The 26,220-nt window shown below is 40.0% G+C and overlaps 1 protein-coding gene across 1 annotated transcript in view; it reads left to right on the top strand.

Moving 5' to 3' along the window:
- Positions 1 to 21,792, top strand: part of PRIM2 (DNA primase subunit 2) — a 95,880-nt gene extending 74,088 nt beyond the window's left edge. Inside the window, exons 12-15 of the mRNA XM_058176669.1 lie at positions 4,655 to 4,781; positions 6,481 to 6,563; positions 13,475 to 13,543; positions 19,744 to 21,792. Coding sequence (XP_058032652.1) covers positions 4,655 to 4,781; positions 6,481 to 6,563; positions 13,475 to 13,543; positions 19,744 to 19,968 — 504 coding nt within the window. The 3' untranslated portion in view covers positions 19,969 to 21,792. The remainder of the gene's footprint in view (positions 1 to 4,654; positions 4,782 to 6,480; positions 6,564 to 13,474; positions 13,544 to 19,743) is intronic.
- Positions 21,793 to 26,220: the final 4,428 nt, after the last annotated feature.

The following is a 26,220-nucleotide window of genomic DNA, read 5'->3' as shown; positions in this document are numbered from 1 at the left end:
GCCCCGATGGAGAAGGTACGCAACTTGGGCGTGCTCCTGGATGGTCGGTTGTCCTTTGAAGATCATTTGGCGACCGTCTCCAGGAGAGCATTTTACCAGGTTCGCCTGATCCGCCAGTTGCGTCCCTTCCTGGACCGGGATGCCTTATGCACAGTCACTCATGCTCTCGTTACCTCTCGCCTGGACTACTGCAATGCTCTCTACATGGGGCTCCCCTTGAAGAGCACCCGGAGACTTCAGCTAGTTCAGAATGCGGCTGCGCGGGTTATTGAGGGAGCGTCTCGGAGCTCCCATATAACACCTATCCTGCGCAGACTGCACTGGCTACCTGTTGTTTTCCGGGTGCGCTTCAAGGTATTGGTTACCACCTTTAAAGCGCTCCATGGTTTAGGACCGGGCTATCTACGGGACCGTCTACTGCCGGCTTCTATCTCCCATCGTCCGGTACGTTCCCACAGAGAGGGACTCCTCAGGGTGCCGTCAGCCAAACAGTGTCGACTGGCGGCCCCCAGGGGGAGGGCCTTCTCTGTGGGGGCTCCGACCCTGTGGAACGAACTTCCCCTCGGACTTCGACAATTACCTGACCTTAGGACCTTTCGCCGCGAACTTAAAACTTATTTATTCCGTATGGCTGGACTAGCCTGATTCTTATTTTTATTGGATGGGTTTTTAAAATTCTGTGATTTTACGGGGAAGTACGTAAAATTTTTTATATTTTGGGCATTTAAATTAGTTTTTTAAGGGATGTTTTTAATTATTGTGTGTATGTATATTTTATCTGCCTGTTCACCGCCCTGAGTCCTTCAGGAGAAGGGCGGTATACAAATTAAAATATTATTATTATTATTATTATTATTATTATTATTATTATTATTATTATTATTATTATTATTATTATTATTATTATTATTATTATTATTGCCACACCTCATTGGGTTTTGTTTTTTTTAGTCTCTGTGTATTGACACAGAGGCCTGTCTATGTGCAAAGAATCATTTGGAAATAGTCCATTGCTGAGACCTGGGTTGGAGTCCCCTCCCTCCTCAGTGTGTATGCAACTGAATAGAGCTCCTACCTTCCATTTAAGCTCTTTTCTAGTTATTGCAGTAGTAGCATTATAAAGAACTTTTTCCACTTTCTTTCAGCCAATAGTGAAAAAATGATGGAAATGATTTTGACTTGATTGAAAGATGGATGTGGGGAGAAATGGCAGGCAGAAACAGACTTTTTGTACAGTTTTGGTTTTAAATGTATTTATTTAAATATGTGTGCCTTTTGCATCAGGTGCTTGTTGGGAAAACATAAATCAGAATAGACTGTAAGACTGAAATCTTCCTAGTGTTGCTTTAAACCAGGTTTTTCGAGCCTTTTGGCTTGCCTGGGTCACCTGGAGTGAAGAGGAATAGTCTTGGGCCATATAGAAAAGATGTAATATAGTTAATGTATATAAATTACATAACAATGTTAAAAGTGTACAGTTTTATGGGCCACATTACTGTCTGTCCAGGGCCACATGTGGTTCACAGACCACAGTTGGACACACCTGGTTTAAATCCTAATGGAACAAGAGTCTTTAAAAGTCATAGGTGCTTGTAAAAAAATCAAATCATTTTAGATAAAAATTTGGTGGATTATGCAAAATATTTTGAAAAAGAAGATAAAATTTACTCCGCAGTTGTTTTTACTGGGTATAATTACGGATTGTACAGTAATAGAGAGTAAACTGATTTTAAATTTAATATCAGCAGCTAGACTATTGGTAGCGCAATACTGGAAGAAGGAACAATTGCTTACTATTGAAGAATAGACATTAAAAGTAGCAAACTTAGCAGAGATGGCAAAAATTTCAGCGTACTTGAAAGACTATTCACAAGAAAGATACATATCGGAATGGAGAAGATGGATTGATTATATTCAAAATAAGTATCAGACTAAGAAGTATCAAATAGCTTATGAATGAATAGAATGTAAGAATTGTCCTTGTATTCTTTTTTTATATATAAAAAGGGAGTTAAGGTTCCAAGGGAGGGAGGAGAGTCTATGGATAGTTAGTGTAGTCTAACTTATGATTGTTAAATGTTATACCCTGTATTTTGCTCCGGGAAGTCCGGTGGGGTGGGGTGGGGGGATTGGGGAGAGGGGGGAGGGGTGGAGGGAGAATTTGCAAAAACTTTGTAAAACTTTTTAATTAAAAAAAAGTCATAGGTGCTTAAATTTTGTAATAAGAGAGGAAGGCCAAGATATCTTCTCTGCCATTAATGCTTTTCTAAGGATCTACTATCATTCCAGTGCCGAAGAAGCCCACCATCAAGGAACTGAATGACTACAAGTCAGTTGCTCTAACATCTGTAGTCATGAAAACCTTTGAAAGGCTATTGCTGTCCCACTTGAAAACCATCACAGATCTGCTGTTAGACCCCTTGCAATTTGCATACCAAGCAAATAGATCAACAGATGATGCTATTAATATGGCTCTGCTCTACATCCTACAACATCTTGCATCTCCAAAGACCTGGTTGTTCAACCTCCCATCTGTATGCGATTTCCTTTTTATAGGCTTTAGTTCAGCATTCTATACCATCATTCCAGACACTCTTCTAACTAAGCTAAATCAGCTACAGGTACCTGAACACACTTGTAAGTGGATCATAAGCTTCCTAACAAACAGGAAGCAGCAGGTGAAGCTAAGCAGAATCACATCAGATACCTGTACAATTAACACAGCCCCCCCCCCCAGGCTATGTGCTCTTCCCACTTCTCTCTGTATACCAATGATTGCATCTCTAATAATCCATCTGTTAAAACTTCTGAAGTTCGCAGATGACACAACAGTGATTGGTCTCATTCGAGACAATGATGAAATCGCATACAGATGGGAGGTTGAACAACTAGCCTTGTGGTGCGACCGGAACAATCTGGAACTGAACACACTCAAAACCATAGAAATGGTGGTGGACTTTAAGAGAAGCCCTCCCATACTACCACCTCTTACAATACTAGACAACACAGTATCAACAGTAGAGACCTTCAAATTTCTAGGTTCTACCATCTCTCAAGACCTAAAATGGACACCTAACATCAAAAAGGTCATCAAAAAAGCACAACAAAGAATGTTCTTTTTGCGCGAACTCAGAAAGCGTAAATTGCTCAAGGAGCTGCTGATCCAGTTCTACAGCGGAATTATTGAGTCTGTCATCTGCACCTCTATAACTGTCTGGTTTGGTTCTGCAGCACAACAAGACAAATACAGACTTCAGAGGATAATTAGAACTGCAGAAAAAACAATTACTACCAACCTGCCTTCCATTGAGGACCTATATACTGCACGAGTCAAAAAGAGGGCTGTGAAAATATTTACAGAACCCTCATATCCTGGACATAAACTGTTTCAACTTCTACCCTTAAAATGACGCTATAAAGCACTGCACACCAGAACAACTAGACACAAGAACAGTTTTTTCCGAACACTATCACTCTGCTAAACAAATAATTCCCTCAACACCGTCAAACTTTATTAAGTCTGCACTACTATTAATTTTCTTATCGTTCCCATCACCTATCTACTTCCACTTTTGACTGTATGACTGTAACTTTGTTGTTTGTATCCTTACGAGGTATATTGATATTGATTGTTACTTGATTGCTTATTTGTACCCTATGACTATCATTAAGTGTTGTACCTTATGATTCTTGATGAACGTCTCTTTTCTTTTATGTACACTGAGAGCATATGCACCAAGACAGATTCCTTATGTGTCACACTTGGCCAATAAAAAAACTGTTCTATTCTATACTATACTATACTATACTATACTATACTATACTATACTATACTATACTATACTATACTATACTATACTATACTATTCTATTCTATTCTATTCTATTCTATTCTATTCTATTCTATTCTATTCTATTCTATTCTATTCTTGATCCCATGAATATAATGTCCACTCTCCGGGGCTTCCAGAAGTTTCTTACTAGATGGCTCTTCCTAGGCGTGGGGGTAGTGCGTTTGCAAAACCTCTGTCATGTTTTTTATTGCTTTAGTTGCTTTTTAATCTGTGCTTTGTTGTGTAATTTTTTAGTTGCGTATTTTGTTGTTGTAAACCACTCAGAATCTTTTGGAATTGGAAGCCTTAAACATAATTATAACAATAAATATCTACTAGAAAATACTTTGAAATAAATACAAGCTTTTTATATTATGTAGGAACTTATCTTAATCACCACAGTTACAAAATGAGCTAATTGAAAAAAATATGCCATTTGTTACTCATAACAAGAGCTTCTTTTTAGAGTTTGAAAAGCTGTTTTCAACTAAACTGGTTTCCTTCTGTTTCCTTTGATTCTTTTTAATAACTCCATTTAAAGACAGTATTGAGGGGGGGAGAAATACCCTGTAATTCTATTTTTTTTGTAAGCAAAGTCCTATAGAAATTATCCGGTGAAACTCCCTTTCTGCCAAGTGCTCGATAACATAGATTCATATTTGTTGTACTTTCCAATTCTTCTACTTGTAAAACTTTTAACAGTTATGACGACTCAAAGCATCAATATTTCATCGTTCATGATAACTAAAATCGCATACACTGTACACCCTCTCTCAGTTGTAAACCATCTGCTATTTTTATTGTTTGTTTTCACTCTTCAGTTTGATAAAGGATATGCTTACAGCATCCGGCATAACTATGGAAAAGAAGGCAAGAGAACAGATTATACTCCATATAGCTGCATGAAAATTATCCTGTCCAATCTCCCAGGCCAAGGGGATCATCACGGTGAGTGCTTCTTCCTGACAGGCAGCTTTAGAAACCAATGGATTGGTTGGCTGTATTAGTGGCAGAAGTTGGATTTGTGGCTTAAGGCAACCTTCACTGTCAAGTCGAGTGTGCGGTTTCTCTTCTGACAATTTGTCTTATTATTGAACCAGGTCAGACAAAAGAGGTTTTTTCGGTCTGTGCTCTGTTGAGCCTTGCTGTGTTTCTTCTTTTGCTTGTTTTCATCCCCATAATGTTCAAAGCAACAAGTGCCTTTTCTTTGCCAGCAAACTGTCAAAGAGCTATATAAATCAGAGGTCTCCAACCTTGGTCCCTTTAAGACTTGTGGACTTCAATTCCCAGAGTTCCTCAGCCAGCTTTGCTTTGCTGGCTGAGGGACTCTGGGAGTTGAAGTCCATAAGTCTTAAAGGGACCAAGGTTGGAGACCCCTGATATAAATAATTTGATCCCCCCCCCCCCGGAAACCAGACACTCTGGAATGAAACGGGGAGTACTGTAATAACATTTCCACAAATTACATACAATCAGGTTTTCTTCTAAATGTTTAGTTTTTCCTTTCAGAGACTCCTTTTCCTCTGAACACTGGGAAGTCACTTGCCAATTATAGGGAATTATAGGGAATTGTTTACTTTGTCCTTTATTTCCTCCCAGTCATTTAAATCCAATACCCTAGAGCAGGAGTGTCAAGCTCGCGGGCCAGATGCATCACGTGCTGGCCCCGCCCCTGCCCAGTTTAGCAAAGGGGAAAAAAGTCTGGATACATTATGTGACGTCACTGTGACGCTGTGAGTTTGACACCCCTGCCCTAGAGTATAGACCTAGATGGTTAGAAAATTGTATTAAGAAGAAGATATATTGATAAATGTATTTTTTTCTTTTATAAAATGGGTAAATAACAATAATATAGTTTATTCCTCATTTTTTCTATGTTCCTCACAGAAATCATTCAGGCTTGATTGTAGAATTAGAATGCTACTAATACTTTTTAGGATATATATTTATAGGACTAAAGAGACAGAGAGCCAGTTTATGCTTAAGGTACCAAATTAGAAACTAGGAAACCATGAGTTCTAGTCCCACATTTGATATGGAACCAGCGGGTTGATTTTGCACCAGTCATTCTCTGTCAGTCTTAGGAAGCAAGCAATGGTAAACCACTTCTGAAAAATCTTACCAAGAAAACTGCAGGGACTTTCCAGGCAATCATCAGGAATTAATAATATTAAATTATTAAAGGAGAGCCACTTTGGTCTAGTAATTAAAGCACCAGACTAGATACTAGGAGACTGTGAATTCTAGTTCCGCCTTAGCCATGAAAGTCAGCTGGGTGACCTTGGCCAGTCACTTTCTCTCAGCCCAATCCATCTCACGTGGTGGTTGTGAGGAAAGTAAAAGAAGGAATATGAAGGTGTTAATCATATCAACCTTGGACATGTTTACCATCTTCAGTTTGGCCAGAACTACTTTCAAATATCAGTGCCAGCATATTGGTTGAGAATTGTGTCAGGTTATAAGCCAAGATTACTAAAGAACCACAATACTCAAGTTAAACAGATCTTGTTGAAAAGTTTGCACACGGGGGTAGTTATTTTTCTGTATTTTATAACCTGGTAGATAATAAGCACTGTTTTCTAGATCCTCAGGTGCTTTGCTATGCCAATTTATGAATAATTTTTATTCCCCTTTTTCTTTTTGTTAGGATGCCCTTTTCGCCACAGTGACCCAGAGCTGCTGAAGCAGAAGCTTCAGTCGTATAAAATATCTCCTTCTGGAATCGGTCAGGTACAGAATCTATTCTTCTGATACTTTGGTAAAGAGGCATCAGAAATATCTTTTCAGTTTTGTTTCATAATTATGGACAATAAATGCAACTGTCTTTTTAATCATAGCATACAACTTGTTTCGATGTTCTCACCTACTGGGAAGCTCAGGGGAGGCTGCATGCAGTCGGGGCGGCTGTAGGTGGGAGAAAAAGTGAGAGTGATTTGCTCTAACCAATTGCAACCTTCCCTGCCGGCTCCCCCATTGACTTGGGGAAGTCAGCAGGGAAGGTTGCCAATAACAATCACATGACTGTGGCTCCCTACAACTTACAATAGCGAACTGGATACCGATGTATGTGGATCGTGATCACATGACTGCAGGGATGCTGTGATGTCTGGAACTTTGAGGATGGGTTGTATGTCCTTTTTTTCAACACTACCATAACTTTGAATGGTCACTGAACAAAAGGCTGTAATTTAATAATAATAATAATTTAATTTCTATCCCGCCCTTCTCCCAAAGGACTCAGGGCGGTTTACAGCCAGATAAAAATAACAATCATAAATACAATACAATAAAATCAGAATTATAAAAACTTATTCAATTTGGCTGATAATTCAAATATAAAATACATAGCATCATAAAAAACCCATTAAAATCCTAATAAAACCCATTTTATGCCAGTCCTGCGCGGAAGAATAAATAAGTCTTCAGCTTGCGGCGGAAGGTCCGGAGGTCAGGAAGTTGACGAAGTCCTGGGGGAAGCTCATTCCAGAGGGCAGGTGCCCCCACAGAGAAGGCTGTCGCACTGGGGGTCGCCAGCCGACATTGTTTGGCTGACGGTACCCTGAGGAGACCCTCTCTATGGGAGCGCACCGGTCGGTGGGAGGCAAGTGGTAGCAGAAGACGGTCCCGTAAGTATCCTGGTCCTAAGCTATGGAGCGCTTTAAAGGTGGTAACCAACACCTTGAAGTGCACCCGGAAGACTACAGGCAGCCTCTGTCACCCGCGCAGCCGCATTCTGGACTAACTGGAGCCTCCGGGTGCTCTTCAATGGAAGCCCCATGTAGAGCAGTAGTCCAGGCGAGAAGTGATGAGGGCATGAGTGACTGTGCATAGGGAATCCCGGTCTAGGAAGGGGCGCAACTGGCGAACCAGGCGTACCTGGTAAAAAGCTCTCCTGGAGACGGTCGTCAGGTGTTCCTCAAAAGACAACCGCTCATCCAGGAGAACGTCTAAATTGCGCACCCTCTCCATTGGGACCAATGACTCGCCCCCAACAGTCAGCAGCGGTTGCAGCTGACTGTACCGGGATGCCGGCATCCACAGCCACTCCGTCTTGGAGGGGTTGAGTTTGAGCCTGTTTCTCCCCATCCAGACCCGCACAGCCTCCAGACACCAGGACAACACTTCGACAGCTTCGTTGGGGTGGTCAGGAGTGGAAATATACAGCTGAGTGTCATCAGCGTACAGCTGATATCTCACCCCAAAACCACTGATGACCTCGCCCAGCGGCTTCATATAGATGTTGAACAGGAGAGGCGAGAGAACCGACCCCTGTGGCACCCCACACATGAGGCGCCTTGCAGTCAATCTCTGCCCCCCTGCCAACACCGTCTGCGATCGGTCGGAGAGATGGGACGAGAACCACCGAAGAATGGTGCCCCCCACTCCTAAACTTCCCAACCGTCGCAGCAGGATACCATGGTCGATGGTATCAAAAGCCGCTGAGAGATCTAAGAGGACCAGGGCAGAGGAATAACCCCTGTCCCGAGCCCTCCAGAGATCATCCACCAATGCGACCAAAGCTGTCTCCATGCTGTACCTGGGCCGAAAACCGGACTGGAACGGGTCTAGATAGACAGTTTTATCCAGGTACTGGGGTAACTGATGTGCCACCACACTCTCAACAACCTTCGCTACAAAGCGAAGGTTGGAGACTGGACGATAGTTTCCCAAAACAGCTGGGTCCAGGGAGGGCTTCTTGAGGAGGGGTCTCACGACCGCCTCTTTCAAGGCGGTGGGAACAACACCCTCCATCAAGGAAGCGATAACAATTCCCTGGAACCAGCCTCGTGTAACCTCCTGTGTGGCCAGCACCAACCAGGAGGGACACGGGTCCAATAAACATGTGGTGGCATTCAGCCGTCTCATCAGCCTGTCCATGTCCTCAGGAGTCACAGTATCGAACTCATCCCAGATGGTCTCAACAAGACTAGCCTCCGTCCTCTCACCTGAATCTACCCAATTTTGGTCCAAACTGTCCCAAAGCTGAGCGATTTTATCGTACAGATACCTACTAAAATCCTCAGCACACCCCTGTAAGGAATCATCCCGCACCTCCTGATGTAGAAGAGAGCGGGTCACCCTAAACAGGGAGGCCGGGCGGTTATCTGCCGACGCAATGAGGGTGGCAACGTAAACCCGCTTAGCCTCCCTCAGTGCCACTAGGTAGGTCTGAATATAAGACCTAACAAGTGTCCGGTCAGCTTCTGAACAGCTGGACCTCCAGACCCGCTCTAGGCGTCTTTTCCGGCGTTTCATCTCCCTCAGCTCCTCGGAGAACCAAGGAGCCGATTGAGATTTACGCCGGGTCAGAGGCCGCAAAGGCACGACACGGTCCAAAGCACCAGCCACGGCCCGTTCCCAGGCCGCAACAAGCTCCTCGGCCAAACTGTGGGCCAGATCACCAGGGAACGGCCCAAGCTCCGTCAGGAACCTCTCCGGGTCCATCAGGCGCCTGGGACGGAACCAACGCATTGGCCCCGTCTCCCTGCGGTGGTGAGTGGCGGTCCAAAAGTCCAGGCGAAGAAGAGAATGATCTGACCATGACAAAGGTTCAATGGTTAATTCCCCTAATTCCAGATCATTCAACCACTGTCCAGAGACAAAAATCAGATCCAGCGTGCTTCCCCCGACGTGCGTGGGGTCGTTAAAATAATTGGGTCAGGTCCATGGCCGTCATGGAGGCCATGAACTCCCAGGCTGCCGTTGATGCTACGCCGGCCGATGGCAAGTTGAGATCCCCCATGACCATAAGCCTAGGGGTATCAACCGCCACCCCGGCTATCACCTCAAGCAGCTCGGCAGGGCTGTTGTCATGCAGCAAGGAGCCAGGTACGTGATCAGCAAGCCCACCTGCATCCTACGCCCCCACTTCACGAAAAGGGATTCACAGCCGGCTATCTGAGGTACAGTGGTCTCCCTCGGCTCTAGACTCTCCCTAATAACAACTGCCACCCCCCCACCCCTACCTTGGGCCCTCGGCTGATGAAATGCTCGGAAACCTGGTGGGCACATATCTACAAGGGGAACCCCCCACTTCAGTGCCCAACCAGGTCTCCGAAATGCCCATAAGGTCCGCGCCCCCCCTCCCCCCGTATAAGATCATAAATCAGGGGGGCTTTGTTCACCACAGACCTTCCATTACATAGCATCAGCCTCAGGTCCAAGCCCTGGGGATGCTGACCACTCGGGGAACGGGAGAAGTCTGAGGGGCCGGAGCGCGCAATTGCTCTTAAACAGCGAGTGCGCACCCCCTGAACCCACCAACTGGATGGTGTTAAATAATTCCATTTACAAAGTTAATTTCTATTGTCTTATTTTGAACATATCAGTTGCAGTGTTATATGGTAAAGAAGGTTGAGAGAATGTACTTATTTATTAATAGTTAACTTCTCTATAGTATAGAATAATATATTTTTTTATGATAATGGGCAAGAGAAGTTCTAACCTTTTGTGGCATTTCCTCTAATTACCTTGAGAATGTGAAGGCAGAAATGCATTGTTTTTGTTTGGTTTCTTTCCAAATGAAAAATTAGAATCTTTAAAAATAAAGTAAAATCCCTCAATGATATAAATAGAGATATTTCTATGATTTTCAGCGTTGGATGTTAAAAATAAAATGCCTAGAGAAAGCAGATGGCAGATTTGGCTAGGCAAAGAAATAAATGTCTTTGTAAAATCCTTAAAGAACAAGCTGAGTTACACTGGGGTAGTGAGAAACTGACCTGGAACTACAAAAATGTCTCTAAATATGTTACAGTTGCTGCACTTCAATCACATTTTAAGTCACCTTTCAAATAAAAATGAAGGTTAGAAGTAGATAAAATGCAGCAAGCCTTTATTGAAAGATTGAGACTTTAGGAATAAAAGTAACTATTTTATTTGAAAAATGCTCCATACTGACCTTGAGTAAATGAAGAGATCAGTGATTGTAAAGCTAAAGGAAGCTAACCGTGCTAAGCTTATATGTAGCAGAATAGCCTATCATCTGATTTCATTGATACGATCCAGAGAAGAGTGAGCAATAAACTGTAATAAGCGTCCTGCCTCATACACCATCAGTAATAAGTGTTTCTGCCTCATACACCCATTGCCTGGCTAAAGCAGTCCTTCAGGTCAGAGCATTTTCAGTAACAGGTAGTAGTGGGCTTCTAAAGTGGAAGTGTGTGTAATATCTTTTGGGTCAAAATCCATACAGCTGTATTGTTAAGGAATGCCACACGAATGTATCCACACATGCGCACAGTGTCAATACATATTGTCCTATGCCTGACTAATTTTTTTTTTCTCCTCTTGTAGATTGGAGAGAAAGGGATTACAAGAGAGTAAGCAGGCACACAATGGAGAAAACACCAGCAACTTGCACTTCATACTCAGAGCTGCTAGCTCCAGCATGTTACTTTTAATTCCCCTTTGTATGCTTGCTTACTCCCTTGTAATCCTTTCCTCGCCAATGAATGCAAATGCAAACATTAATTCCTTTGTTAATTATCCCAGTGCCAGGGTAAGTATTCCAAAATATAGGGGAGTAGGGCAGAAAGGAAAACTGAAGTAAAATCATAAGCACCGTTGCCTGGTATGATTTTCCACCTAGCAATTACTTTGCTTAACAACTGAGTTGCTGGTTCTAATTGTGGCCACTAGATTACCCTTATTTTTTTCTCACCTTTTATTTGACAAAACCTGTTTTATATTGCTGTTAAAGATATATAGAGTTCTTGGCTTCCCTTGCTGATTATATTTCTTCCAGAAGCCAAGGCAATATGGAGATTAAAGTAAAATTAGTCTGCAAAGTTTTTAACTTAGCTATCGGGTAGAAACTATGTTTGCCCTCAGAGATGCAGCAGCTTTATATGAGAGTGGCTGCACACAGTGATTGAGTAAAAGCGTGATCCAGAAAGTGCTTCTTGAAATGTTGTTTTCACAGGTCATTTGCCAAATCTTTCCATCGATTACAGGATTAGTTCATTTAACGTAACAGCATAAATACCTGCACACTTTATAGAATTCCCAGGTTCATCACTGCAGTTTCAACAAAGTGGGACCTTTTAAAGCGGAAGTATCCATATTTTTCTATATGGATTTTAGTAAAGATTTAGAGATCACATGAAACCATGTTTGTGTGAAAAAATAAATAAGCATCAAGGGCATTGGAATGAATCCCAGTCTACACCATAAGCACCATACCAGATTTATGGTTCATTTGAGTTCTGCTAAGATCCACACAGAAAAATATGAATATTTGTGCTCGAAAGGATCTGGAATGCTCATTTCTAGAACACAAAGTACCCTCAGAATTGGTACATTCTAGAAAAAAATGAGAAAACAGGCAGAGTTCCAAGAGAAAAATCAAGTGTTTTAGTAAATATCAGAACATTCTGTTACTATTCGCCCCGGGTCCTGTGATTCAGATTTAACTGCCTGTAGGCTACCCAAAAAGTTGCCAGAATACTGTCCATCTTTTACTGTAAGCCAAGGAAGTTTTCTATATATGTTAGTTCTATGATACAATATTATAATATCTTCTTGGTTGGGTATCATTGCAAATTAATTTGAGGTTCTATTTGCAGTATGTGTAACTATATATTTTTTTCAAAACTGCTACCTGCTTCAGTTCAAAATCAAAGAGACCCTGCCAAGCTTGAGATTCTTTTGGCTGGTTGACTTGTTTTTCACATTGTACTTAACAGGCGGTGACAGCAAAGGCAGATATTTAATCAGTTTTGCTTGTAACAGCAAAACAGACCCAGTAAGCACTTCTTTGGCAGCAGTGTGGTTTGATATATTCAGCAAATATTATTTGTACATCTGTCAATAACTATAAGGCAGTCTCCATAATGAGGACAGCAGGGATTTGTGCTGGAGTTTATTGCTACTCTTGACTTTAAAAGGTCAGCCTCTCAGAAAAAGGGTTAGAAATTTGCATTCCTCAAAAATGTTCTTTCTACTGAAGCTATCTCTCAGTTACAGCAGTTTTCTATAGCTGATAAGCAGCACATATAAAAAGAATAATTATAGATCAGCAGAGGAAAAAAAATGACATGCAACTTAAATTTTTAAATGCCATTGCATTTTGCTGATAAGAATGAGTGCTTTTGCTGGACAGAAGCGATTACAAGGTAGAACTGGGAAGCAAATTGTATTTACAAGAGATAGAAAAATGTTTCTAGTAGGAGTTCAAAACTGACAGTTTCTTTTCTTGTTCGGGGAACTGCTGCTTATAAACAACTTACTTTGATGTTTTGATGTTTTCAAGGGGCTTTCTGCTACTTCTTTTCTAAATTACTACAATTTCTTAGTTGGTATCACAGTCCCATTTTGCTACCCATGCATGAAAAAGCTATGTGTGAGGAGTGACCACACATGTTGAGTAATTTGTGTTTCAGTTTCTCAAATGCAAACATTTATTTGCAACCATAGAAATATTTTTGAAATAGATATCCTGGAAATAATTATTCCAAATATAATAGCCACAATTTTTCTACATTTTGATTTGAGTTTGAGTTTGAAACTTTTGTAGAAGCACTGAAGCACATATGTCAATTCTGTCATGCTTTCTAAAGATGTGTTCTCTTTACGGACTGGAATTGGGGTAAGCGTGTGTGTATGTGTGTGTATTTTAATCGGTTCAATTTCTTTTTTAGATTTTGGACTTGGTGAAAGGTATGCATTATCAGCTGGCCTGCCAAAAATACTTCGAACTGACTCATGATGTAAGTACTTATTTCACTGTTGTGTTTGGGAATCACACCACAGCCTCTAGAAAAACCAGGAAACTATTCTGTTCACGGTCATTGCCAGTGCCACCCGTTATTAGTTACGCTGAACAAATGTTTAAATAGCAGATATCTTTGATTCCATGTAACAATTAACACTTGTTAATTATAAACTATTATAGCTTCCCTGCTTTTCTCCTCCTAGAGAAAGGTGTATGGATCCTATGGATGTGTGGATCCTAGTGTTTTTGAAGCTCGGAGACTGAAATCTGAAAGAGATCTAATCTCCGCTCCAATCTCTGATTGTGTTCTACAGTCTCTTAGACCAGTGTTTCTTAACTTCAGCAATTTTAAGAGGTGTGGATTTCAACTTCCAGAATTTCCTAGTCATTTGAGAATTTACAAGGACGGGAACCCTGGATGAATGATGTAGCCAGCAAATGCAGCTTTGCATTCAACCCAAGGCAATGATAAAATTATGTCTTCTAGGCCAGTGGAAAGCTACTGCTATGCTTCGTGCCTCGTGTACAATTTATCCATCTTTTAAATCAGGATAAAAGCAAATCATCATGTGCATAATATAGCCTCGTTGCCATCATACTAAGGAGCTATAAAAGATGGCAGCGGAAGACAGAAAACCACTCTCTGGGTAGTAGTTTATAATGCTTTGATGTACTTCAAATGTTGCTTTTCACTCTATTCCACAAACACGTTAGAAGGCAAATTTCACCTTTTGATTTGTATTACAGTACTTTAATACAATCACATACCTAGAATATATAATGCAAAAGGCCAAGTTTATTATTTTCAAAGGGCATTTTTAATTGCCAAATTGTTTACATTCTATATATTATCTAAATTTGAATTCTAACCTTCAGTTTTTAGTTTTCTCTTTAGTTTTGTTGCATAGGATTAACTCTAGTTATTATTGCTTTGTTTTCATGGTTTGGACACATCTCCTATGGAATACTGTTCTGTAGCCTTCTTCAGAATCTTGTCTTGTATTGAAATATTCTTTTAGCGTACTAAAATGCCAAGTTATGGGAAGAACACTGATGGAGTCATGTCAGCAGCTACTAATGGATAGGCATTTGGCCTGGGGCATTATAGTGCCAGAATCTCACATACAAAGGGAAAATATTGTAACAGGAAGGCTTGCTTGACCTTCCTAGGACTCTGCTTCTCAAAGTATGAACACAAACAATAGTACACAAGATGTATTAAGGGGCCTTTTGAGCACAGAGGATCAGCCGGGTATTTTTACTTTTTGGAAGTTCTACATGATAAGAACTTAAAAACTGTGCTGAATCCAGTTGCAAAAATTCTAAAGTTCAGTATTTTGCTTATTGGGAAGACCACAAGCAGGGCAAAGGAATTGTAGCCCTGAACTGCTTGATCCTGTCTGAAAAAAAGGAGATGGCTATTATTCACACAATCACCCTCTTGATATTTTGCATTGCTTATTTGTAATGAGCATTTTTGGGTATTACGGTATTAGCCTTGTTCTTGACTATTGTCAGCATCTTGTTGATTCTGGTATTTGCATCTGGATTTGAACTTTGGTTGATTCTTATTCATAGGAGTAAATGAAAGTTCTCTTCCAACAACGTTGAATGAAAATATTTTTGAAAATAGGCTAAATTCTAAACAAAGCATTAAAAGAATAAAGCATGTGTATTCTTTTTAAAAATGCAAATTGGTACAGTATTTGAAAATATATTGAGGAAGGAGAAGTGATTATAGACGCATGAGCTTCAAATTGGATTTATTTTTAGGTGTCAAACTTCAAATTCAGTTTTAGATGCAAAAACAATGAAACTATAAGCAAAAAAGCTTGAAACAGTAATTGTGTGTGTGTGTGTGTGTGTTCCCATTGGTATTATAACAGCCCAACATTATTAAAATGAGATAAAACAATGACATAAAGATATAATCTGCTTATAGCATAGACACATTCACAGTTGCAACAAGATCAGTGAAAAAAGTTCTAGTTACCGTATATACTCGAGTATAAGCCGAGTTTTTCAGCACATTTTTTGTGCTGAAAAACGTCCCCTCGGCTTATACTCGGGTCTATACGGCTTATACTCGAGTTTTTTTTTTTTAAGCCCCTCGGCTTATACTCGAGTATATACGGCTTATACTCGAGTTTTTTTTTTTTTTCTTTTTTTCACATTTTACCGGACTGAAGCCCTGCCGGTGCAGTGAGAGGGCGGGGCGGGGGAGCCGCCAGCCTTCTCAGCTGAGGGAGGGAGGGTTTCCCCAACCGGTAGGTGCCTCATTTCCCACCCTCGGCTTATACTCGAGTCCCCAGTTTACCCCAGTTTTTGGGGTAAAATTGGGGACCTCGGCTTATACTCGGATCGGCTTATATTCGAGTATATACGGTAAGTGGGGAGTTTCAGTGTGGGTTCTTTGTCATTGGTTATTGACCTAATGTGCTTTTTGACCTTCAGAGATCACAGAATAGCTGATTACATTAAAAAATAATATTAAAACAGAAAGGCATGCATTTTTCAATAATGTGTTTCTATGTAATTCCTGTGGAATTCAGTCAGACTTCCTCCCCGAGCAGCACATGAAGGATTGCAGCTTAAACAGCTTATTTACAGTAGAGACCTAATCATGATTGTTGGCTCTGAGCATTATTTCCCAAATGAGTTTGTATGGAGCCCTGGGGTTCCCCAAGAGATTGTTGTGTTGTTGTTTTTTAAAAACCTTTGCGTTCTGTAAAATTCTAGCACTTGGAAAGTTAGTATTTTCATGTGCTTTAGCTCAGCTGCTGGTCCCCATTTTTGCTAGGATTTTCACAAAAGATACTTACAAATCAATCTTTTTTTTAACCTTCATACATAGTGCCAAGCTAGTTGGAGACGAGATAATTTTTATGCAGTGATTGACTGACATCTGAAAATTATTTTAAAGTTTCTTCTGGAGTAAAAAGCTTGAGAAAGGCTGCTCTATAGCTCTGTGGTGTCCTGTCTTCCTCAGAGCCATTAATTCTAGTAGGCTAAAAAAGGAAAGAATCAAATATGGAGTCCTGTAAGACTAGACTACTGTTAGAACATAAGGTGAAGACTGAATGCCTGATGACTGTGTTGCAAGTTGAGACAAATAATTGTTTTCCTCAGGTATGATATGGATACGTTTTCACTTCTTTCTTGTCTCAATTATTTGTTTGCCTTAACTGTGCATTTTACACTCACACTAATGGAGTCTTGTGCTTGAATGCCTCTTAAACGCTTTGCTATCATGAATGATTTGGCTGAGCCAATATTCTTAGTAAATATAATGTGTGTCGAAATATGTTAGTTAGCTGTCAGAGCCATTAGGTTATAAACCGTAACAATTAGAGCAGTTGCCATTAAACTTGGCAACGCACATATTCATGATTATAAGGAAACTGCCAGTTGTAATGTAGCTTTCACAAGCATAATGCATTTGATATTGTGCTAACTATTGCCTTTCTAATGATTTATAAAGAAGAAAGACTGATTTGCTTTTCAGTTTTTCTGGTGGCCAAACCTCAGCTTCTTGGTGGATCAAATAATAAGCTTGAGAAAGTGTATGAATAAGAAATCATTCCATTCGGCCTTTGTGTAATAACAGCTTGTCTCATTATCACCTGCCATTCTGCAGCTTCTTGATTAAAGACGTAAGATCACAAAGGTCCAACATCATGGATTCATCATGGGTTTCTTTTCTTTTTTTTTAAAGCCCTGTGGTATAACACCAAAAGAATGCCAAATTTTACATGAAGGGTACAGTTCAGATTGAACAGAATCTTTAAAAATGTTTAGCTTTAGAAGATGAAAAGGTGTGCGAGGTAAAGGAAGCTGCTTTTAATCTAATGTCCTTTTATTTCTGTGTCAGTCTGTATGAGAAGGTTTGGGGGAGAGGGGTTACTTTGCTTTTTCTGTTTTTTAAGTATAGACAATAAATGAGCTTGGTTTTAGTTTCCTTGTGCAACAGAACTTTGTGGCCGAAATAGAAGATTAATTTATATTTAAGTGACTCTTTAGGCATAAATTACCATTTCAACCAAAAAGAAGAATTACAGTTAGATTTTTTACAACCCCACCCCCCCCAACAGACATACGTACTATAAATGTTGATTTTTTTAGAATGCAATTTTAAAAAATCTCATATACATATGCCTATCCCATAAATCAGGGGTCCCCAACCCCCGGTCTGTGGACCGGCACTGATCCGCAGCATGCCAGAAACTGGGCCGCACAAACAAGCAAAGCCCCATTCGCAGGATGCAGGCAGCATACGAAACCACGCCCCCTCCGGTCCATGGAAAAACCTCTATTCACGGTGCCACAAAAAAGTCAGAGTCTGTGCTAGGGATTATTAGAAAAGGTTTAGGAAACCAAGTCCAATGCCATTATACAAAGCTCTTGTACATCTACATCTTGGTAATTTTGGTTGCTAAATTTGAAAAAAGAATTGGAAAAAAATGCAGAAAGGGGTTATCTAAATGATCAGAAGACCTGAATCCCTTTTCATAAAAGAAAGGTTAGAACTTTGGGACTCTTCGCTTAAAAAATGAGTGAATGAGAGGAGATATGAACAAGATATATAAAATCATGTTTGAGTGATTGATTATGTACCATCAAGTTTTTTTTCAACTTGAAGGAGCAAGTGGAGAAGGGAAAGGAGGCAGGAGCACTAGGTATGTACCAATATGATGCCTTAAGTTGATAAAAAATAAAGGCAGGTAAAAACTGAAGATAACTGAATAACCAAGAGGCATCTGGTCAGCTACTATGAAAAACACAATTCTGAACTAAGATGAGTCTTGGACTGATCATTCTCTTCCATTTAAAAATTGCTTCTCATTTACAAGCATGTAATAGCTAGATTTATTTTTGAAAATCATGTCCTTGAATTAAAACATCTAAGGTTTTCTTTATGGTGAACAATACAGTAAGGATTTGGTAGTAACAGACTCTGACTTTGAAGGCTCTAAGCTAAGACCAGTCTAGTTGCTTGTTTCTCTCTAGAAGTAAAAGATTGGCAGCTGGACATTAAGGCAGCAGAGAGGGCATCTTGGATTTAATTGTGCATCCATGCGGTGGGTTGCCTGTTATGTTGGATTCAGAATCAGCTGGAAATTATAAATCCAAAGGATTTGGTTTGTCCCAAAGTGGGGAAAAAGTCGATACACAACAATTTACAAAGTTGCCAAGAGCAATACCAGGAAAAGAACTGACAAAAATCTTCAATTTGTTTAGTAGTCAAGGGATTTGCTCCTTTCAAATCCTTTTTACCAGCTATAGGAACCTTGTTTTTCATCTGTTTCTTCTAGGGAGAAAGAAGGCATTCCCACCCCCCACTCCAAATCATACAGGACTGTAAATTAAGAACCAGCAAACAAGTCTCTTAACAAGAGTCACAAGAAACTGAATATACAACCAGGGAATATGGTTTAGCTTTGTTGCTGCCGCTACTTGCATACCTGATCAAATAATCTATAAAAACAGAAAAGCAAGAAATGAATTGCCTTTGCAGTGCAGCTCATATGTTTGTCTGCCATTTTAATCTTTAGTTTTGTTCCGATCTGCAGTAAAACACGGGTAATCATGTCTCAAAATATGCTTTGACTCTTAAGTAGCCTCTCTTAAATAGTGACTTTTTAAGAAATAACTATTTCAAGGAGGCCAGAAAAACAATAGTTTATGAATGCAGTAAAATTTACTCTTTCTCTCTTTTTGCCTGATATGTACCCCAGTACAGCTTTGGAAAATCCTAAAACCGCAGATTGGTCTACTACTACATCCATACCACTGGTAGAAAGACATGGTTAAATCCAATTATAGTATTTAGCCAAACTATCCTTTGAAATGGAATTGTCGCAACATTTCAACAACGTTGTAAAGTCAATGTGCATTATCAAGAAAACTTACATGCAGTACGGTTTTCACAAATAGATGTTTGGCAAAAATTACCATTAAAAATAATAGAAGAAATAATTTCACCTAGATTTTCGTAGCACCTGTGTATAAGTGGGTTTTTAGATTCTAGCTATCTTTTTTTAAAAAAAGAATATTTATAGGGAGGACACAAGGAAAAGAAGATGCTGAAAATTTTGTTCTTTCATTCAAGCTAATTTAATTTTACCCTAAAACTTTACAGAATATAATAACTGAACATGCTTCTCTCACCCCACCCCCCACACTTTTTCTGTACAGATCAAAGAAATTGGTTTTTCTCTGAGCCACCCCAATCAGTACTTTATAGAAAGTCAGCAGCTACTTGGCAGCACCAAAGAAATAAAAAAAGATGAAAAGCAGCTTGAAAGCGCCCAGCTGAAACCCAGCGGCCGGACAAGGGCAGATATACCTACAACTTCCTCTTTAAGTACAACAGAAGAAATGGAACTGGAGGGGCTTGAGGATTACTTTGCTGAAGATTAAACAATTCCATCACTTTTCCGTTTACTTCCTGTTATCTTCCTATATTGCAAAGTGGTGCTGTGTGAATGATGTATAAAGACATTGTAAATATGCAAAGTTGTGTTCTACGTAGAAAGTGTGAAACAGTACTGTGATATAAAAAGTTTTGAAAAACAGACATTTTCTTGTAAGCACAAAAATCAGTTGGAAGATTGAGCAATAAAATGGTGCAAGTCGCATTTCTGTTTCCATGGGCAAATGCTAGAGTTGTAGACTTTCTATTATACAGTGTTGCCCTATTTCCGTGATGGCAAACCTAGGGCACGCGGGCCAGAAGTGGCGTATAGAGCTATTTCTCCTGGCATGCAGGGTGTTGCCCGTTGCTCTTCGGGTTCCAGTGTGCTGGTGCAGGACCTCTGGAAACCAGAAGAGCAGCCGCCCGATGCTCATATGCGCACTGGGAAGATGATCTTCTGGTTGCCGGCGCACACATGCGCCCCGCCAGGTTGTCTGTGTGTATGCTCATATGTGCCAGAAACCGAAAGACCAGATGGCCGGTGCTGAAAACCGGAAGATCATTTTCCCGGCAACACATGCATGCCAGGCGGCTGCTCTTCCAGTTTCAAGTGTGAACAAATGCACCAGCCAGCTGGTCTTCGTGTGCACATGCATGCCAGAAACCGGAAGACCAGGTGGCCAGTGCGCATGTGTGCATTGGAAACCGGAAGACCATCTTCCCACTGCATGCATGTGTACTGGGGGGCTGCTGTTCCGGTTTCTGGCATGCGCGTGCATGTGCACATGCTCCCATTTCGGCACTTGATGCCAAAAAAGTTTGCCAACACTGCTCTATTTCATTCTCTTTTCACTCCAAGTCTTATTCCTTGATAGAACTGATTTTGAAATATAGAGAAAATGCAGATATTTTCTGCAGTTTAGGTCATTCCTGCAAGATCTATTGTATCATAAACAATTCATGATTACTTTTATGAATTCCTCCTAAAATGCAAAACCTTCTTGCTGTGATTTCAAGTGGTAAAAAACCTGTTGCAAAAGGAAACAAGATTTTAAAGGCATTTAAAGGCATAAACTTACGTAATAAAGTTTGTACAATTAAAAAAGAGTAACTTTATGATCCCTCTTTGTAAGAAAGTTGTCTATGTGAAACATGAAGACAAAAACATCAATGAACTGGACACATTAGAAATAGAGCGTGTTAAGGGTGTTTGGGAAACCTGGTATAATTATGAAAATCAGACATTTTAAAAATGTATTTTACATCTCTGTGAAAGACTACATATTTACGATGCAAATTCCCATTTCAAGATTGATCAATTTTGGCATTTTACATTAGAGTACCAAATCAAATAAATGAAATTAGTTTTACATAATCAAGAGTAAATGAATGAATGAATGAAATCCCATTAAAATTACCTTGAAGGAAAGTAGTAAATGCCGCCTAAGGTTCAATCTTGTAACCACTTACATTGGAGGAAACAGCATTAACTTGATGGAATTAATTTTTTTATTAGGTATGTCTGTGATAGCTGTAAGATTTCAGGTATGCAACTTTCTTAGGTGGTGGGCTCTTTTTGTGTGTGCAAGAACTTAAAAATCTTTGCTACTGATATATATATGCAGTAGACTTGTAGCCATTAATGAGATGCTCTAGCATTTACAGTAATTATATTATCTCAATTGCTGTATAAGTTGTAATCCTATTACTTTTCAGGTAATGCTTCAATGAATTGCCATTAGTGCAGGCTCCTATATGCTGAAATGGTTATGCCCTTGTTACATATTCAGAAGCTGTAGAAAGCAATATATTTGATATTCTTCACAATTCATGGCATTTTAAGAATTTGAAAGCAGTGAATTCTCAATTGAATATGAAGTTATAAAGTTTTGTCTTCCAAATCACTGGCTGCTACACAGGTATGTCTTTCATAATTGTGGGCTTCTATCATTTTTAGCTTCTTTAAAGAATTCCCTTATTTTGGTTTATGGAGTTTAATGGTTCCAATTATTTAACCGAGCATCAAAACTCAACAGGAGTATAAAAAAAAATGATACCACCATCACTACAAATATTCTTTAGGTTTCTAAGTAGCCATCTGTGAACCAGACAGACCAAAATAGTCTGTAGTTAGTGGGTTTTACCAACCCCATCAATAAGATTTCTCTGGACATGGTGTGACCGTGATGGATGCATGCTGTCTCTTTTGGGCCTTCCCTACAAGGTTTGGTTTAGAGATCTAAGCTTAACCTAGGGAATCTTGTTTGGTAATGTGTTGAGCTTCTTACAGCTTCTCAAAACGTAATATTATTTAAAAAGGGAAAAAGAAAATTTTATACCTTCTGGTATTATTTTTATTTATTTGTTTGTATTCCGCCTTTATTATTTTTACAAACAATGGTGAAGGCGGTGAACATATCCAAGATTCATTCCACCTGGCATACCTATCACCCAGAGGCTTTCATACCTAAACCGGGACCAGAACTCGCCATCTCCCACTTTCTAGCCTGGTGCCTTAATCGCTACATTAAAACTCCGTGTCCCCCCCACCCTCTCTCTCTCCCCCCCTCTCCCTCCCTCCCTCCCTCTCATTAATATCATTCATAAAATTTAAAATGACTACACCCTGAAACTTACTACATAATTGAGCAGCTATATCCAGATGCAGAATAAATTGGGAGAGATTTAAAGCAATATAAAATGTTCCTTTGCAGCACTGAAACCTTCATTGTAAGGAACCTTTTCCAAGCAGGGGCCATATACCTTTTCTTTGGAAACTGGAGTGCCTTCCAAAATTCAGATAATAGAGCAGCACTTTTGAAAAATTGCAGCAAAAACTACAGCACTGAGTTTTCTAGGACTAATAAAAGCATGAAGTGTCCATTATAATGGGAGGAATAGTGCTGGTTAAATAGCAAGGTTGTGCTTTTATAGTTGCATATTGAAAGAGAAAGGAAGTTGCGTTAAAGTAGGTGGCTGTTGTCCTCTGCTCTTGCTTCAATGCAAATTTCTCTCTTATCAACATTTTCATCTTAAATACACATGATAGGAAATAAGTTTTCAGGGGAGGAGATACTGGGGTTGTTCACCCAAAAGGCAACTGCCATGGTGCTTAATGAGGTCCCCCTTTCTGTTACAGTTGCATTTCTTATTCTTTCAACCGCTCAACAGAATTACAGTATATAAGAGGAAAAAGTGTTTTGGATGAAGTTGCTTCTGAATGGCCTCATCTGTTAATTCACAATTTCTCCATGGCTTCATAATTCCAGGAGATTAAATGATAGAAGAAACAACCAGAGCAATTCTGGCAAAAAAAAGAAAAAGAACAAATACAGCCTTGGTTCACACCCTACCACTCCGTCTTATTTGCCATTATTGTGTTGATGGAATTATCATCCAGCAGTACTCCTCTTGCAGAATAATGATTTGAGCCGGGGTGAAATCTACTTACCTTCCCAACCAGTTTGGAAGTGCAGATGCTGCATGCTCGCTCGCTTCACTCACATGTGCACATCGCATTCACACTTGGACCCTCTGCGCATGCGCAAACCCTTCTGCACAACCGGGTGGGTGGGCAGAGTCTTGCGTCGCCATCGCTACTGGGTCACCAAATCACTGGCTGCCATCCCTACCGGTTCAGCCAAACCGGTCCAGTTTATGCTTCCTGGGAGGGGAAGAGATGCAGGGCTCATGAATTAATAATGCTTTTTTGAATGATGGGATAATGTGCCTTAAGACTTCCTCAGTTTAGCCATCAAAAAAAAATATCTCTACCCCATTTCCAACCCTTTTCTGGGAGGTGTGCTGTAGAGATGGTGTAGGATAGTAACTTTTATGTACCATAGATTATTCAGATCCCTTTTGGTTTGCATTTGGACCTGGGCATGAAACAGAATTCTCTTGTGGATGTCTTGTGATACATGGGAGGGATTCTGGTCCTAGGACTGCTGAATCAACAGCATTCACTTCCTTTGACTAAGGTAATCTGGACTACCTAGAAAGATTAATGTCCTGGCCCTGTTTTGCACTATATGTCCAGATTTTCCTGAGTTGTCAATTCCAGTTGCTTGTCTAACAGAAGAGGCTGAGCCCTTGCACGAGATCAGCAAATTTTGGAATCTTATCATAAGGCTGGCATTCCTCCTTATTCTCTTTAAGAAACGGCTAGGAGGAGTCATCAGTTAGTTTGGAACAACATTAGTTAGGATTCAGATACTGCACAGTTGTAAATCTCCTTCTCAGATCAAGTCTTGATGCAGTGCCTAAAGGCCATGAGGAACTGAATTCTTTGGAGCATCTAGGCACTGACACTCAGAAAGTGCTTCTTCTGAGGGCAACTGGCTCCAGATTGATTGTCTGGGTTTGAATGCTGTTAAATCTGTACAATTTAGTTCCACCAGTGCTTCATTACTTTGAGTTATTTATAAAAATAATAAAGGTCGAATATAAATAAATAACTAAAATTCTAAATTGGGTGCCTTGACCAGGAAAATCTGGACAACTGCAGTCTTTACTGGAGCAATGGATTCTAGCATCAATAACTCCTGACTTTAACCTCTCATATTCGGACTAAGGAAATTTATTATACATAGGGATGTCCTTGAAGATTATTGGGTGGTTACAGATGGAACCAAATGCAGCTGTAGTTGGCAGTTGAGCCATTAAATTAAATCTTACAGATTTAATGTAGAAAAACAACAGTGCTGTTAAAGAACATGATTCTTTAGTATCCATTTCCTTGTGTGTCCAATCACAATTGGTCAATAGTCCTATTCTATTCTATTCTATTCTATTCTATTCTATTCTATTCTATTCTATTCTTGCATAAACTCTGATTGTATTATATGCATAGCAACACCTGATGTCTGCATTAATTTTGTTTCATTTGTCTAGATCAGGAGTCGGCAATCTGCGGCTCTGGAGCCACATGTGACTCTTTCACCCCTCTGCTGTGGCTCCCTGTCACTCAAACTATGTGTCACAACCGCCAATATGTGACACCCGTCGGCACACAATTTATTGAGCTTTCTAACCCCTGATAGGCCAACCATGGATAAATCCAAGAAAAGAAAAGTTTCAGAAGAAAACAGAACATTTAATTCAACTACATGTGCTAGTTTTGTGGCCGCTCAAGAAATAGTCAGGTACAGGAAGGGTTTTCTGGCTTCCGGTGTTTTCTGTGGGAAATGGGTCTAAATGGCTCTTCGAATGTTTAAGGTTGCAGACCCCAGGTCTAGATTATATCATAATTCTACCATTTCAGTTTTTCATAGAAACTCTTTTTTTTTGCAGCACAAAATTCATGTTGCATTTGTTCCTGCTAAACCTCAGTGCCCCATTAAAGTCCAATTCTCCAAAACATCACTTTTTATTTCTGGTTCTCTCCACTTATTCCGCCCCGAGTGAAACAAAAAGCCTTCCTTTTAAAGATTTTTTTTTTAAGGTTCCTGATGGCTGACCATTTCTTAGAAAGGCTTGTTGCTTGAACTACTGAACGGGAATGGAAAGAGGTGAAATGATAAAGGCTGTCATATTTTCAGCTTTGCTGTTGGCAAATTGCCTCGGTTTAGAAAAACCTTTTGGCATTGGCTGTGCCCCTCATAAGCATCTCAATAGGAAAGCTGCTGCTAATGGAATCGGTGTAACCTTTTATTGGGGCTCTTAATATTTCATGCCTGTGCACTTTTACCTGAAGGTGACGTCCTAGAACAGGACAGCCCAGGATCTATTGCTCTCAAGAGCAGACAAGTTTGACACATCTTTCTTACAACAAATATGGAGTGGTTGGTGAGTAATGCTAGGCTGCTTCGGGACAAATTTGGAACAAAGAAATAATGCTTGTGTGCCTCACTCTGGCCCAAGGTAAAATACTGTCTGGAATAAATTCCTAGCTGCTATGACACCAGATTAAAAAAAGAAAGAAAAAGATGGTCAGGACATTAATAGTCGTGTTTGCTATTTTCATTGATTCAACATTTTGAAAATGCCAATAATTTCAAAACAAGAATCGATCGATCCATTACAGAAATGTCATTCTTGCCCTTTAAGCAAGTGCCTGTCATGTAAAAACAAATTTTTTTGGGGAAAAAAAAAAGTTAAATCTTACAGACAACGTAGAAAAACAACTATGCTGTAAAAGAACAACCTGAAATGTAAAGGGATAAAGCAATTAGATCAAACGGTTAAATCAGGAAAAAAAATACTCTTTTTGCAATGGGACCTGAAGTAGCTTTTGATGCACGTGTTCCACTAATTTT

Source organism: Ahaetulla prasina, chromosome 1 (genome assembly GCF_028640845.1).
Source record: "Ahaetulla prasina isolate Xishuangbanna chromosome 1, ASM2864084v1, whole genome shotgun sequence".
Taxonomy (NCBI): domain Eukaryota; kingdom Metazoa; phylum Chordata; class Lepidosauria; order Squamata; family Colubridae; genus Ahaetulla; species Ahaetulla prasina.
The sequence above is the reverse complement of the archived record's forward strand: the minus strand, read 5'-3'. Positions and strand labels throughout refer to the sequence as shown.